Here is a 15,216-nt window from a genome sequence, read left to right on the forward strand (position 1 = left end):
GGAAGCATTTCTAGGAAAATCAATGAACAGGACAATGATTTTGGCTCAACATATATCAGAATTCACAAGACTGCTTGTTTCTATTGACAGACGTAGTTCACTTTACATGCATTTCACTAAGCTTCCCATATCACATATATATTAATACCTATGGAGTAAAACCAAAAACCATCCTAATAAACAATGAACCATCCTCTATCTATTCAATACCGACAAATCATTGGTTTCAGAAAGCCTGCTATCCTATACACCAAGTTTTCTTCTCCCTTATGGATGAACATAGTATCCGACCGCCACACTGACGAGAGCAACCATCCAAACAAACAGTATTAGAAAGCCAGCCTGAAGTCCTTTTGTCTTGATGATTTTTTTCTTCAACACCTCCTACCAAAACATGGAAATATTTATATCAGTCACATATTGAAAATAGCCAACTAAAGAAAAGTATAATACCTCGAAACAATAAACATGATTAACAGAATAAGAGCACCACACGTAAACAACAAGAACTTGCAGATCTTACACTCATCAAAAGGGATAAAAAAAAATTAATATTGATTAACATAAGAGTTTTCCTAACTTCCTGGCAGGTTATGGATTTATAATTGATGCTTTAGCTAGAGCCACTCAGGCAAGTAAAAAGATGTTAACCAATGACCATAAGAGAAGTATATATCAAACTAATGGTTTTCTATCCCCCTGAATTTTTACAATTCTCAACTGTATTGCCTCAACTCAACAGTTTCCATTCTGCTTGGAAAAGCAGTTTTTAAACTGATAACATGGACATGGTCTTAAAAATAACAAACAAACTTACCAATTCTTTCTTAAGAAAATATTTTTCTTTATTACTCACGCGCTTCTCGCCTTCTACTCATTCAATTTCATGATGGTTGCCCCAGCCTGCAAAAAATCATAACTATATGTGATTGCTTCTGTCTTCGAAGTTCAAATAAAATATTAAAAAATGCAACTTAAGGAACTAACTCCAGGACCAAAAACTGAAATAACATCTTTTTAAACCACACTGACATGGTATAAGTGTATGCATACTACAACCTTCTATGGAAACTTATGGCACCAGATAATGATTAATACACAAATGAGAACATGTTAAATTCACTGATACTGAAGAAGACAGAGTTTACAATAATTCTTTGTTCTCAGATTTGTCTTTTATACATTAGCAAAATGCTTAGTTATCAAATATTAGAAGCTTTAAAAGTACATGTCAGTAATTCATTTTCATATCACCAATATTATCAGTATATCTTGGGACAGTATCCTCATATGTATTATCCTCTCTCGTATCCTGGGCTGGCTCCAAAGTCCAAACCTTTAACTTCAGAAACCTGGTATAAGGAAATAAATAATGGCAGAAAGAGTTGGCAGAGAACATTATATACAACTACCGCCATGATGAACTATCTGTTAGCTGAGAGGCCTCAAAATAAAACATTGTTATTCATATTAGTTAGACTACAGTATGTTTCTACAGAAAATGGCTACAGCGTCTTCATAATTCAAGCAACTTGTGAGAGATTGAGGATTGAGAAGGGGAATGTTGGAAGGAAAGGAGCTCACCCTAAGAGGGGAGGTATATTTTCAACTCCACCCGGCGCCCTATCTTTTTGCACATTAATTTCATTGGAGGGGTCCAGCTTCACATCCCCATTTACTGCGAGCAAAATTGGAGAAGATGGTGGGCTGATAAGGACTACCTTTAGTGTCTTCTCATCAATTTTTCCATTATCTTTAGAAAACTGCCAACGGAGAAGGAATGTACAATCATTCAAGAAAAATTAAATACAGACCCATCAGTCACATCCCATGAAAAAACAAGGAGAAAAATAGAAAAATTCATAAACAAAATAAACTCACCATATCAGATGTGAATGTAAGGTCATCTTCTTTTGCACCAAAGGGGACAACTGTGCTTTGAATGAGAAATTTATCTTACGCTTCATATCAGGTGGTGCCGTGTGCTGAGCTTGCATAGTAACTGCATCCCACAAAGAAACATAAGCCAATAATATTCATTAACTGAATCATACTGAAAAAAAGACAGAGCAACAACCCATACAATACAATGATACAAAAATTTAAAATGAATTTACTCAATTTAGCATTGAATAAGAAGATAACAAAGAATTACCTGTAAAATCACATGTTTCATTTGGCCTGATGATGGCAATGTTGGGTCTGGGGCAATATTTCTTGGGTGACGTTTTTACCTGCGCTAGTAAGTAGATTAGTAGGTCATTGATAAGCTTTTTTTTTCCCAGCAATGCCAATTGATTCCTTAGGTTTTGCTTAGTGAATAGAGGCACAATTGATTGAGATGGAAAAAGCAATGGTACCTTGAGAATTGGTTGTAGCTGCAGTTTCACACCATCTCATAACCTATAACCGGACCACTTGTCATGGATTCTTTTGGGTAAATATCTTCAACCACCTTTTAGCATCATCCTTTTTTCCTGGAATGGAAAAACTTGAACTGATATACACGAGGGTACTTTCAGATGGCACATATCCTTTTTCATACATTTCTCTAAGCAAATTTTTTGCCTCAGTCTGATATGACCGTTTAAGTGCCCAATCCATCTCTGGCTGATGGGATAATTTGCACCATCCACAGACTAGAATGTCATATGTTGAAGAATTAGGAATTCTTCCTCTTGTCAGCATCTCATTCAAAAGTTCTCTAGCTTGGCGCATCTTTCCTGCTTTAGCATAATCATTGATAAGCACATTATAGGTTCCTGTAGTGGGTACAAAACCTTTTCTTATCATATCACAATAAAGTTTTATAGAATCCTGTTTATTTCCAACTCTACCATGGCCAGAAACCAATATATTATAAGTGGTGGCATTCGGGGTAAGTCCTCTTTCTTTCATCTCACTAACTAATTTATCTGCCTCTCTCATCAAACCAGCAGTTGAAAAACCACCTAAAAGGGTATTGTAAGTAGTAACATTTGGAGATATTCCATCATCCAGCATCTGTGAATAAGTATTAAATGCCTTCTGCACATGACTGCCTGTACAATAACCACGAATCAGGGCATTATAAGTAACAATGTCAGCTAAAATTCCTTTTGCCACCATTTCAGCGAGCACTGCATTTGCTCTTCTAGTCATTCCTAACCTGCACAATACAGTGATTAGAGTGTTATACACAGTCTGGTCAAGTTTGAGGCCCATAGCTACAAGCTTCTTGTGAATTTGCAAAATTACATCTGCCCTCCTACTCTTAGAAGAAGCCTTAAGCAGAAACTTGTGAGTAATTGGTGTAGGTACAAACCCCATAACCAGCATTTCATGCAAAACATCCATCGCTTTTTCAATTGCACCAGTTTTACAAAGCCTGCCAATCAGGATGTTATAAGTGACCGCATTTGGCATTATCCCATAGTTCTTCATCTCATTCAAGAGATCCAGAGCATTTTCGGTGTTACCTTTTATGCAGTATGTGTTAATCATAGTGTTATATGTAACGCAATCTGGAGTCAAACCCCACTCTACCATTCTTGAAAACACAGATTGTGGTTCATATTTCCCCAGCCTCAAAAACCCCTTAATCAAAGCATTGTAAGCAACAACATCAAACTTTGTGTTTTTCTCTGTCATTTCCTGGACTATTGAAAGGGCTGCTGACTCATTTCCTTCATTAAAGTAGCCATCTATTAGAGAAGAGTAGTTAACAACATCTGGCTCAATACCCTTAGAGTGCATATCTTTAATTAATGACCGAGCTTCCTCCATCCTTCCAACTCTTTTCAAGTTGTTTAGTAAGACATCAAATGTGATGTTGTTTTCCTCCAATCCATGTGATTCCATTTCTTTATAGAAATCACCAGCAGTTTCTTGTTCACCTGCCCTAAAATAGCCATCTATTAAAATTGCATAAACAAAACTATTTGGTGTAATATTCCTTTGGTTCATCTGCCTTAACATGTCAACTGCTCTACTAAGCATTCCTTTTTTGGAATACCCATTTATAATAGAAGTAAAAGTAATCACATTTGGAAGAATATGTTCCTCCTCCATTTGTTGCAACACTGACTCCGCAAGTTCCATGTCTCCTAACTTACAATACCCATCAAGCAATGCTGAATACGTGACGCAGTTTGGGACAAGATTGAGCTTTAGAATATTTTGGAACATTTCCTCAGCCTCTTTAGACTTCCCAACTTTGAAAAGTCCATCCATCATAGTTGTGCACATAACAAGATCAAAAGAAATACCCCGAACAACCATTTGGCTTTGAAGATTAAAAGCTTCCAGTACCCTCCCTGATTTGAACAATGAATTAATAATTGTGGAGTACGACACGTGATTAGGATCAAAACCCATTTCAGACATCTCTCTTAGCAACACTGCTGCCTCGGCTAATTTTCCATGCCTGCAAAGTCCATAAAGAATAGAATTACAAGCAACAACATCCGGCATGATTCCACTCATAACCATTTGTTCATACAGAGAACGGGATTCTTCAATACCACAATGCTTACCGTACGCAGAAATCAATGTTGTGTACGTAGCAAGTGTTGGCCGTATATTTCTTAATTCATCCCGGGTATCAACAGCATTGTTTTTTAACTGACCAGATTCTCCGTCCCTCTGAAAGCCCAAAATCTCATCGAAAAGAGACTCTGCCCTTACAAGATCACCCGCTTTACAAAAACCTTTGAGCAAAGAATTATAACTAACAATATCCGGCTTGACACCAGTCTTCCAACTGTTCTCCATCAAAGCTAGTGCTTGACTCATCAACCCCGCTTCACAATACCCATCAATCAAGGTGTTCAGACCTATAACATCTCGTGCAATGCCCCCATCAAACAAGTTGTGCATGACCCACTCCGCATATTGAACCAATCCGATTCGGCAATACCCCTTAACTAGTACATTGCAAGTGATTGAATCAACACAAATACCCTTTTTAACCATTTCAGACAACAAACCAAAACCCTGATCAGCCAACCCTTGCTCACAAAATCCCCAAATAACAGTATTATAGCTAACAGTATCAACATCATTGTTCCTAAGATACCCTAAAGCCAAATCCAAGTCCCCCAGTTTGCATAAAGAATGAACCAATATATTGACACTCAAAACATCAGGCACAACCCCACAATCAACCATCTCAGAGTAGAGAAATTTCACCTGAGACACGAAACCAGAGGCATTGAACTCATGCAAGAGGCTATTCCACAAAGGCAATGAAGGAACAAGACTGAGACCCCTCATATGAAGGAAAGCAGCAGAGGCAATGGCGAACCTGCCACATGACAAGTAGAGGCGGATGAGGGTGCAGAAGAATGAAGCATAGAGATGGGTCTTCGCGGGAGGGATCAGAATTGAACGGTTATGGACATGAGAGGAGAAGCTTCTGGTGGGTCGATGGAAAGTGGGAATGAAACGGAAGGTGTTGGAAGAGTGAGGAAGGTGGGAGGTTGTAGTGGATGAGAAGAAGAACAAGAGAGTTTTGGTTGGTACCTTGTTCAGATTCCTCATTTTGGTTGGTACCTTCTGGTTACAAACGTGCAAACAAAGCCTCAAACCTCCATGACTATCCGTGAAGCTTGGTATGCTCTCTGTGATATCTTGATTGAACTTCTGTGTCGATGTAATCTGGGGTTAGGCGAAGATGGGTGGCGGTCAATGATGCCATGCGGGGGCTTGTAGGTTGTAGCTGCGGTGGTGGAGGGTGGCGAGTGGCGGCGCTTGCCTTCTGTGATATGTTAGTCTGTTTATTTTGTGACTGTGTTCTTCTGCGGCATTGTTATGTATGTCTCAACTCACTACACATTGCAATGTGTTGCATTGTTGTGACAGAAAATTCAAGAGTGACAACCAAGTACTTAAATAACATATCTGCATTAATAAATTAGAAAAAGAAAAAAAAAACATGTTTAGAAGATTGCTAGAGAATTATTAGTACTTCACTGATTTTTACTAACCTGTTGGGCAGGCTTTTGCTACTTTGACATTCATTGCTGAGATTTTTCTCTTCCTTTATGTTGGGAATGGGATGGATGCACTAGATATTGAGAAGTGGAAAATTGTACATTAAAGGTAAAGACAAAAAAATGGATGTGTGGTACTGAATTGAAACTACTTTGTAAAAATACTAAATATTACTCTACCTCTCATGATTTCTTTCAGACTGATAACTTTGTTGTGTCAGCATTTCTTGCAATTTTCTTTTGTAACATATAGCATTGTTGCTTTGTCAAATGTGAGACTAACATTTTTGGTGTCTTCGTTATTAGCCCAAGAAAATCAATTGGGGTGAGTTCATTGTTGTTGGCACTTATCCTAGTGGGAAGAGCTGCATTCGTTTTCCCTATGTTGTTATCCAAATTGTTTGATGTCTCCATCTGATAAAATTGAGTTCAAGTAGCAAGTATGTATTACCATTATCCTGTTAGATAAAACTTAGATGTACTTTTGTACATGCTGTTTTTACTATTGTTCAATTTAAGAGCTACACATGAGCCGGAAAATGAGAAGCTGATTGAAGTTATCACATAATCATTTATGTAATAATTTTTTTTTTACGTTATGTCATAACTCTTAACCCAAAGAGTGACTCTACATGGACATTCGCTTTGTAGTGAGCATTCAATCATCATATGGTTTAGCGGTGGTTTCTGCTAGAATGTATGTATGTCTTAGTAGTATTTTCGTAACCAAAATGATAAGCTCTTATGAAATATGCAGGTGTTCGGATGGATGACGAGCCACTTGTGAAGTTATTGCTTCCTTCATCAAAACACATACTCATCATACAATCCCCACCATCGACCCCAAAGTCATTACTCTGCCTCTTCTTGGCCATGGTCATGATTCAGGTGACACCGAAAATGGGACTCGACCCAACAACCTGTACTGCTATGGGCGCAAATTTGATGATTCTGTCATGCGACCCGTCTTTGGTGGGAGAGGTTTTCTTCCCCGTTTTTGCTGACATAGAGCACGAGTGTTGCTTTCTTGAAGTTAATTTGTAACTTGATGCTGACAGTTAATTTAGTTTTTACGTTGCTTGACTGCATCTATTGTTACATTCTTTTTAAAAGGATAATTTTGTGGGTTTTGAATTTCTATAACTTGTTTGGCTATGTAATTCTAAATGAAAGTGTCATTTGCTTCTATAGCACAGTACTGTAGTCACATTATATTTGTAATGTGATGTCTCCTTTACTAGAAACAAGAAAATTCAAGAAGGTGCTTGATAGAATGTCCAACTTTCTCTCTCTATGGTAAAGAGAAGAAGCATTTCTTGGAAAATCAATGAACAAGACAATGATTTTGGCTTAAAATATATCAGAATTCAGAAGGCTGCTTGTTTCTATTGACAGACGTAGTTCACTTTACATGCATTTCACAAAGCTTCCCATATCTCACATATATATATTAACATCTACGGAGTAAAACAAAACCCATCATAAGAAACAATGAACCATCCTCTATCTATTCAATACTGAGAAATCATTGGTTTCAGAAAGCCTGCTATCCTATACACCAAGTTTTCTTCTCCCTTATGGATGAACATAGTATCCGACCGCCACACTGACAAGAGCAACCATGCAAACAAACAGTAATGGAAAGCCAGTCTGAACTCCTTTTGTGTTGATTTTTTTCTTCAACACCTCCTACCAAAACATGGAAATATTTATATCACATATTGAAAATAGCCAATAAAGAAAAGTATAATAGCTCAAGAACATGATTGCATTCCTTTCAAATAAAAAAAGAAGATGAAACATTTAACACTAACCCCACACTTTAGGCATGTGTGATGCCGGTCAGAATCATAATAACATCATTAGAATTTTTTAATGATCATCTGAATAAGAGCGCCACACAATTGTAAACAACAAGAAATTGTGGATCTTTCACTCATCAAAAGGGGGAAAAAATTGCAAATATGATTAACATAATAGAGTTTTCCTAACTTCCTGGCAGGTTACGGATTTTTAATTGATGCTTTAGCAAGAGCCAATCAGGCAAGTGAAAAGATGTTAACCAATGAACATAAGAGAACACTATCAAACTAATGTTTTTCTAACCCCCTGAGTTTTTACTATTCTCAACTGTATTGCCTCAACTCAACTGTTTCCATTCAGCTTGGAAAATAGACTACTAAAATATATGTAAGACAAAAATCATGCAGCTTTTAAACTGATAAAATGGACATGGTCTTAAAAATAACAAACAAACTTACCAACTCTCTCTTAAAAAAATCTTTTTCTTTCGTATTCATGCGCCTCTCCTCATTCAACATCATGATAGTTGCCTCAGCCTGCAAAAAGTCATAACCATATGTAGATGCTTCGGTCATTGAAGTTTAAATAAAATATAATAAAAAAGGGCAACTTAAGGAACTGACTCCAGGTCTTATATACCAAAGCTGAAATAACATCTTTGCAAACCACACTGACATGGTATAAGTGTAGGCATATTACAACCTTCTATGACAACTTATGACATTTGACAATGATTAATGCACAAATGAAAAACAGGTAACTTCAATGATACTGAAGAAGAAGATAGAGTTGACAACAATTCTTCTTTCTTGGCACACCGAGAACTAAAACAATATGTATATGATGATATTATCTCAGATTTGTCTTTTACACATAAGCAAAATGCTTAGTTATCAATTATTACATAGCTTTAAAAATACATGTCATAATTCATTTTCTCCATCAATTCCCATTTAAGATAGTAGTCTAATTAAGTTCAGATAATTTGGCAGCAAGCATTGAGTGAGAATAAGTATAACTAGCACATGGACTAGAAAACTTCTATATAAAATCATTAACATAAAGTTTTGTCTAAATTCAAGGCACTAACCTCTCTTAGTTTCGAATCCATTATATTAAGTTTGGACTTCAATTCCTCAGAATCCTCAGCTAAATTCAACTGCACATCACCATTTTCTGACTTCATATCACCAACATTCTCAGTATATCTTGTAACAGTATCCTCATATGTTCTATCATCTCTTGTATCCTGCGCTGGTTCAAAACCTTTAACTTCAGGAGAAACCTGGTAGAAGGAAATAAATAATGACATAAGAGAGTTATCATCTATCAAGCAATTGCACTGAACATTATATGCAACGACCATGTTTAACACTAAAAAGAGTTTCAGATTCACATATGGGTGGAGCCTATGAGATAGCTGACTAGCACCCAAAAGAAGAAAACATTGTTTTTCATATTATATGACAGAATGTTTCCACATAAAATGGCTACTCCGTCTTCATAATTCAAACAGCTTATGAGAGATTGAGGGGGAATGTTGGAAAGAAATGAGCTCACTTTAAGAGAGGGAGGCATATTTTCAACACCAGTAGGCACCCTATCTTTTTGCAAATTAATTTCATCGAACGACGGATCCTGCTTCACATCCCCATTTACAGGAAGCAAGACTGGAGAAGATGGTGGACTGATAAGGACTACCCTCAGCTTCTTCTCCTCAATAAACTTCCCACTATCTTTCGAAAACTGCCAAAAGAGAAAGGAATATACAATCATTCAAGAAAAAATTAAATACAACAACCCATCAGTGTCACATCCCAGGAAAAAAAAACAAGAAAATTTGATAAAATTAAATAACCTCACCATATCAGATGTGATGTCATCTTCTGTTGCTCCAAAGGGGATAACTGTGCTTTGAATAAGAAATTTGTCCTTGCACTGCATATCAGGCGGCGCCGCGCGCTGAGCTTGCATAGTAACTGCATCCCACAAAGAAACATAAATAAAGCCAATCATATTCATTAACTAAATCAAACTGAAAACAAAGACAGAGCAACAAACAATCCATACAATACAATGACACTAAAATCTAAAATGAATTTACTCAATTTAGCATTGAATAAGGACATAACAGAGAAATATACCGGTAAAATCACATGTTTCGTTTGGCCTAATGATGCCAGTGTTGGGTCTGACACAATATTTCTTGGGTGAAGTTGTTTTAACCTGCCAGTAAGTAGATTAGTAGGATTTTTTCAGCATTGAAAATTGATTCATGGCAAAATTGATTATGATGGAAAATGCAGTGGTACCTTGAAAGCAATGTACTGGTCAACCTTGTTTACAAGTTGAATCAAGCATGAACTCTGTTTCTTCAATTCAACTGCAGAAAAAAGGATCATAGCAACCAACAACATTGTCAATTGTGATATCATACATAAGATCTCATAGAGGAAGAGCATGTTTGTGACTTACAGACAAATCTGAGTTCAGCAGGTTCGGTTTGAAGAAGCTCTGTAGTCATGGTGATTGTGATTTTTGTTCTGCAAAAAATGAGTACTCTGTGAAGAGAAGATTAGATGAAGAGAGAAATTCAAAGTGGAAAGCGTGGCATTGTAAGCGAGTGTAGATGAATGAAGAAGAAGAAGAAGAAGGGTAGTTACGATGCAAGAGAGAGAGAGAGAGAGAAGAAGAAGGAATGGTGAACCCTAATTGAAGCGAGAGAATGTGGTGATGATGATCTGTGTGTTGGTGAGTTCGTGCGAGGAACAAAGAAGAAAGAAGAAAGAGAAGAGAGTTGTTACATTGTAGAGTGGGATAGTTGGGTGTCGGTTACGTGAGTGTCTGAGTGGGTCCGACTCACCCTCTGCGCAGCGGTTGTACCAAACCATAATGCGCATTTCTCACTTCTTTTTAAATAATTCACTCGTATGTCGGCGATTTCAAATTCGGGATTTAGTCGAAATTAGGGTTCTCTGTCCCTCCCCGAGTGTAATGTAGGATGACTGAACTCGAGAGCTTTTATCGTACACTCTATTTATGTTATCTACTAAACTACATACTCCACGTATGTATCTAACTATTTTAATAATTAAATTAAATTCTAGTAAAATTTTACATGCTAAGGTAATATTGAAAAAAAGATTAATTAATCCAAGCCATATGGTTATAGTTAAAGCGTTAATATGTGTATTTGTTGAAAGAGATATATCATTTAATGTGATCTTAAATTCTAGAGATAATTAGACTCATAATTATTGACCGTGAAATATCTTGGACCAACTAAATATAAAGTGATAGACAAGTTATAAATTGAGAAATCTTGACCATGAAATATTTTAATTAAAAGATTGGAAAAAGTATTTTAAAGTGAGATTGTCTATAAAGTGTGAAGGATATTCACGGTTTGTTTGATTTAAAGTGCATTGACTTATGATCGCATTTAATATGTGATTGAATCATTGAATGGTTGGTGTGGGTGGTAAGAAGTTCAATTTCTCTCAATACTGTATAAAATTTTGGGTTTGAGTATAGATGGGAAAACAGGCATTAATTTTCTTCAATATGGTCGCAAATTCAAATCTAAAAAAAAATAGTCTATCTTTTCAAAAAAAAAACGTAGATGGTCGTAAATTCAAGTTCTATGAATGGTAAAAATATGCACTAAAGTAGTTTAATATATTTGACTAAATATGGACGGAAATACAACCTTTTTAAGTAAAAATAAATAAACTTTAGGGCTGTATACTCTATCACTTTTTATTTAGTTTTATACATTTTTCCAAAGAGTACAGATTTCCACAGAGTAGAAAAATTAGTCATTTACCACATGAAACAAATCATATATTTAATAATATGTGCCTTTTAGAATTACACTTTGTGCTTTTTACTTTATCACTTTTTTATTTACTTTTGAAATTTAAACACAAATGAATCATATCCTTCTTCTTAAGAATGGAAATAAGAATTTGACAAGGGAAAAGTGGGTACCAGCATAAAGGAAGGAATTTGATAATTAGAATTATGTTTTGTATTATTTACCTCTTCATTTCCCTTTCATTTAAAATCAAGGGGGGGGGGGGGGGGAAGAGCATTCAACAAGTAGCAGCTTTATTTCTTTGTTTCTATCTTCAAATTATTTCCATGATTGAAAATGGTGGGGACTGATTATGCGAACATGTAGAGAAAAAACAAAAGGAAGAAGGGGTAATTATAGCCTGCAGTATATTTTAAGCAAATGCAGAACAAGCCCCATTCCTTGTCTCCAGGGGCACTGTACTCCTTCTGGAAAGTGACAACTAATCAACTAATCAACTGAACAACAATAAATTAATAATAAAGAGAGGATCAACCTGAAGTTTAATGAGGAGGGATCAACTCAAGTTAGAGCATGTTTAATGCAAGGTTCTTAGTTCTTATTTCGGAGTTATGAACTAAGAACTGAGTTCTTAACCATTGGAGGGGCTGACGAGGAGTTCTTAATTCTTAAAAATAAGAACTCAGTTCTTATATAATGAGTTTTACTTTTGAGTTCTTAGCATAAAAAAATATTTTTTCTCTCTCATCCAAATTTCTTTATTACTTTATGAGTTTTATTTTATTGCTTTATGAAAATAAATAATATAAATAGTGTGGTTTGTGTGACCAAATGAGTAGTATTAAGAACTAAGAACTATGGTTGAAGCAAAATTGCTTGGGAGCTGCTTAAGCACATGTGGCAGTACGGGCCCACATAAATAGTGCTAAGAACTAAGAAGTAAGAACCTAGCATTGGAGGTGCTCTTACACCTTCTAAATCTTATACAAATTTTTATTTCAACAAGACTGATTATGTTCTCTTTGTAGACAATTTTTTTTAAATCTAATACAAGATGTACTTCCCATCAAAACATAAATGAATCTCGAGATCTTACTTAAGGAGAACTAAACATATATCATAATATCACCTAGACTAACTACTCATTAACATTTCTCTCCAAGTTTATACATAGTAATTGTTTTTTAATTATTATTTGAGCTTAATAGCTATGCATTGTCAGTGTAAAATGGTTTAACACTGTCATCTAATCACATTATGCCACGTATGATAAACAGTTGCATTCATTTAATATTTTAATTAAAATAAAAAATACATTTTAGGATTTGACGGAAATCAATTAATTTTATGTGTAAACAAATTTTACACTAAACATCCCCTTAATTCTTATGATTTTAATTTTTAACACTTTCTGTAATAATGTGTGAAAATGTGAACTTTTATTAACTCGTTTGTATCTCTATTTATTTATTTCACTTTTTTATTTTTCTCCAACTATACAATATTTTTTCCTAATTTTTTTGTGTAAACTCTTTTTGTCTCATGTGCATTTGGGTAAACCTATTATAAACTTTTTTGTGATTTTAGAGATAACTAGATTACTAGAGAAAGAAATACCTATAAAAAAACTTAAACAAGCATTTATTTTGTAATATACCAAATTTTATACAGTGAAGTTATAAGTAAGTATTATTTTTCAAAAGAGTATATTAATTGTTTTTTTTAAGAGAGTATATTAATTGTTAAATTTTTATACATTATGACTCGAATTTGAACGATATATAAATATATATATATATATATAATTACATATTTTTGGGTCTTAACAAAAATTATAATACTAAAAATATATTTATAATAAATTTAGTTATCATGAATACTAATAATTTTTTATATGTACTCTGAAATTATTAAATATAAAATTATATTTTTAAAATACAAAATATTAAATCATATTAAATATTATTAATAAATAAATATTATTATTGAATAAAATAAATTTTCTCTATAAAAATATATTTGGATATAATGATATTATTTTTAAATATCTTTACCTTTCAAAAATATATTTTATTAAAATTTTATTATTTTAAAATATATCTAACTATTAAGCAAAAGGGATAAAATGAGGTTAATTACTTTGCGCCGCATTTTGAGCACCTATAAACTCTCTCTCTCTCTCTCTCTCTCTCTCTCTCTCTCTCTCTCTCTCTCTCTCTCCTCCCTCCCTCCCTCCCTCGCTCTCTCTCTCTCTCTTTCTCTCTCACACACACACATTATGTTGCTAAGCTTTCTTCAGACAGGTAATTCGTCTAATTCCTCAACCTTATTTTTCTTTTTTCGATTGATTGATTCTTCGACGCCATGCCACACGTTAATTCAAAACTTGACCTACTTTTCAATTTTATATGATTTATTATGCTCCAATTGTACCGCGTGGTAGAATTGCATCTCATATTTCATCTCTTTTGTAGTTACTGGAAGATTTTAGGGTTTTTTCATTTTTTAGGTTACATTTGAAAAAAATAGGGTTTGAGTTTTTATTTTGGAATAAGAAAGATAAATGTATGTTCTTGTTTACTTTTTGATGAAAGATATGCTTAGGGGATATATATATATAGAGAGAGATTGATTTTTAATGTATTTTCCTAGAATATGATACAATAAAGGAATATATAAACTAGAAATTCAAGAGGTATATAGTTATATATCTTTTGATTTTACTCACAAAGACTTGCATATTGATATCGAGGCATTCACACATTTTTTTTTATTTTATCTCATTATTGAAATTTCGTTCGTGCAGTTATGATGTGGCGGCATCCTCACACAATGTTGAGTTAGAGGTGGCGAAGTTTATGCATAAACTTGTTCAAGTTTATAAAGATGAGGCAAACATTGAAATTGATGACAACAGATGTCCCTTTGTTGCTACTAGGGGTCTTCCCAATAAACTTTCTTGCATTTTGACATTCTTTGCATCCTTCATTTGAAAGATGTGTTACACGACCCAATTTGCAATTTTTGATTGGTTAAATTCATGGAAGAGTGCAAGAGATATTGTCATTCTCCTTATTGAGATAACTCATGTGATGACAAATTTGGTTGTATACCGTATATTTCAGAATAAGGACGCATAGATGATGAAGAACTCAAGATGGTCTAATGGGGAGAGCTTCAACGATGACGTAAGTGTTGGGCCAACTGAGTTCATTGATTTAAACGAGGTAGAGCCATGCCCGATCTTAGTTTTAATATTCTAGATCATATAAAAGAAGGACCAAGTGTTTTGAAATAAAATAGGTAAATGTATGTTAGTATATAATTTGTGATGATATGTATGGTTAGAGAATAGATATATCAACTTTTAAGCCATGTTGCTAGGATACAACACAGGAAAAAAGTTTGAAATTTGGGAGTTATATAGTCATATATATTTTGATTGTGCTCACAAAAATTTGCATGTTGATATGTAGGCATTCACTCATTACTTCATTGTGCACTCGCTTAATAAAATGTTTTTTTTATTTTTATATTTGGGAGGTTGACATAAAAATATTACTTGAGTTTGTCTAATCACGCTATTTTGCAATGTCTTTATATTGAATTTGGTCAAGTGATCAT

At 34.5% G+C, this 15,216-nt stretch overlaps 2 protein-coding genes across 5 annotated transcripts; both read right to left on the minus strand.

The window, feature by feature from the left end:
- Positions 1-23: 23 nt before the first annotated feature.
- On the minus strand, positions 24-5,859 carry LOC130710714 (pentatricopeptide repeat-containing protein At5g14770, mitochondrial). Of its 3 annotated transcripts, XM_057560066.1 has the most exons (7): positions 5,503-5,858; positions 2,361-5,284; positions 2,156-2,234; positions 1,882-2,002; positions 1,585-1,763; positions 818-903; positions 24-384 (listed from the first exon to the last, which is right to left on the minus strand). In XM_057560066.1, exon 2 carries the CDS (start codon positions 5,251-5,253, stop codon positions 2,422-2,424), a length of 2,832 nt encoding a protein of 943 aa, XP_057416049.1. In that variant the 5' UTR covers positions 5,254-5,284; positions 5,503-5,858; the 3' UTR covers positions 24-384; positions 818-903; positions 1,585-1,763; positions 1,882-2,002; positions 2,156-2,234; positions 2,361-2,421. The 3 variants fall into 3 exon arrangements, with proteins under 3 accessions (XP_057416049.1, XP_057416048.1, XP_057416047.1); XM_057560065.1 differs by having other exon boundaries at positions 2,156-2,239; positions 2,361-5,859; XM_057560064.1 differs by having other exon boundaries at positions 2,361-5,858.
- Positions 5,860-7,300: 1,441 nt separating this feature from the next.
- On the minus strand, positions 7,301-10,595 carry LOC130714974 (vesicle-associated protein 1-2-like). Of its 2 annotated transcripts, none has more exons than XM_057564959.1 (9): positions 10,439-10,595; positions 10,251-10,318; positions 10,088-10,158; positions 9,920-10,001; positions 9,639-9,754; positions 9,336-9,521; positions 8,866-9,060; positions 8,234-8,311; positions 7,301-7,661 (listed from the first exon to the last, which is right to left on the minus strand). In XM_057564959.1, the coding sequence occupies exons 2-9, from the start codon at positions 10,297-10,299 to the stop codon at positions 7,548-7,550; spliced, it is 891 nt and encodes a 296-aa protein (XP_057420942.1). In that variant the 5' UTR covers positions 10,300-10,318; positions 10,439-10,595; the 3' UTR covers positions 7,301-7,547. The 2 variants fall into 2 exon arrangements, with proteins under 2 accessions (XP_057420942.1, XP_057420944.1); XM_057564961.1 differs by having other exon boundaries at positions 10,483-10,539.
- Between the last annotated feature and the right edge of the window lie 4,621 nt (positions 10,596-15,216).

Source organism: Lotus japonicus, chromosome 4, assembly GCF_012489685.1.
Source record: "Lotus japonicus ecotype B-129 chromosome 4, LjGifu_v1.2".
Classification (NCBI taxonomy): domain Eukaryota; kingdom Viridiplantae; phylum Streptophyta; class Magnoliopsida; order Fabales; family Fabaceae; genus Lotus; species Lotus japonicus.

Coding starts and splice junctions, on each gene's coding strand:
- LOC130710714 (XM_057560065.1), bottom strand. CDS start 5,520: ATGAGGAATCTGAACAAGGTACCAACCAAAACTCTCTTGTTCTTCTTC.
- LOC130714974 (XM_057564959.1), bottom strand. CDS start 10,299: ATGACTACAGAGCTTCTTCAAACCGAACCTGCTGAACTCAGATTTGTC. Junction 10,159..10,250: donor TGCTGAACTCAGATTTGTCT/GTAAGTCACAAA, acceptor TTTTTTCTGCAG/TTGAATTGAAGAAACAGAGT. Junction 9,522..9,638: donor ATGACATCACATCTGATATG/GTGAGGTTATTT, acceptor CTCTTTTGGCAG/TTTTCGAAAGATAGTGGGAA.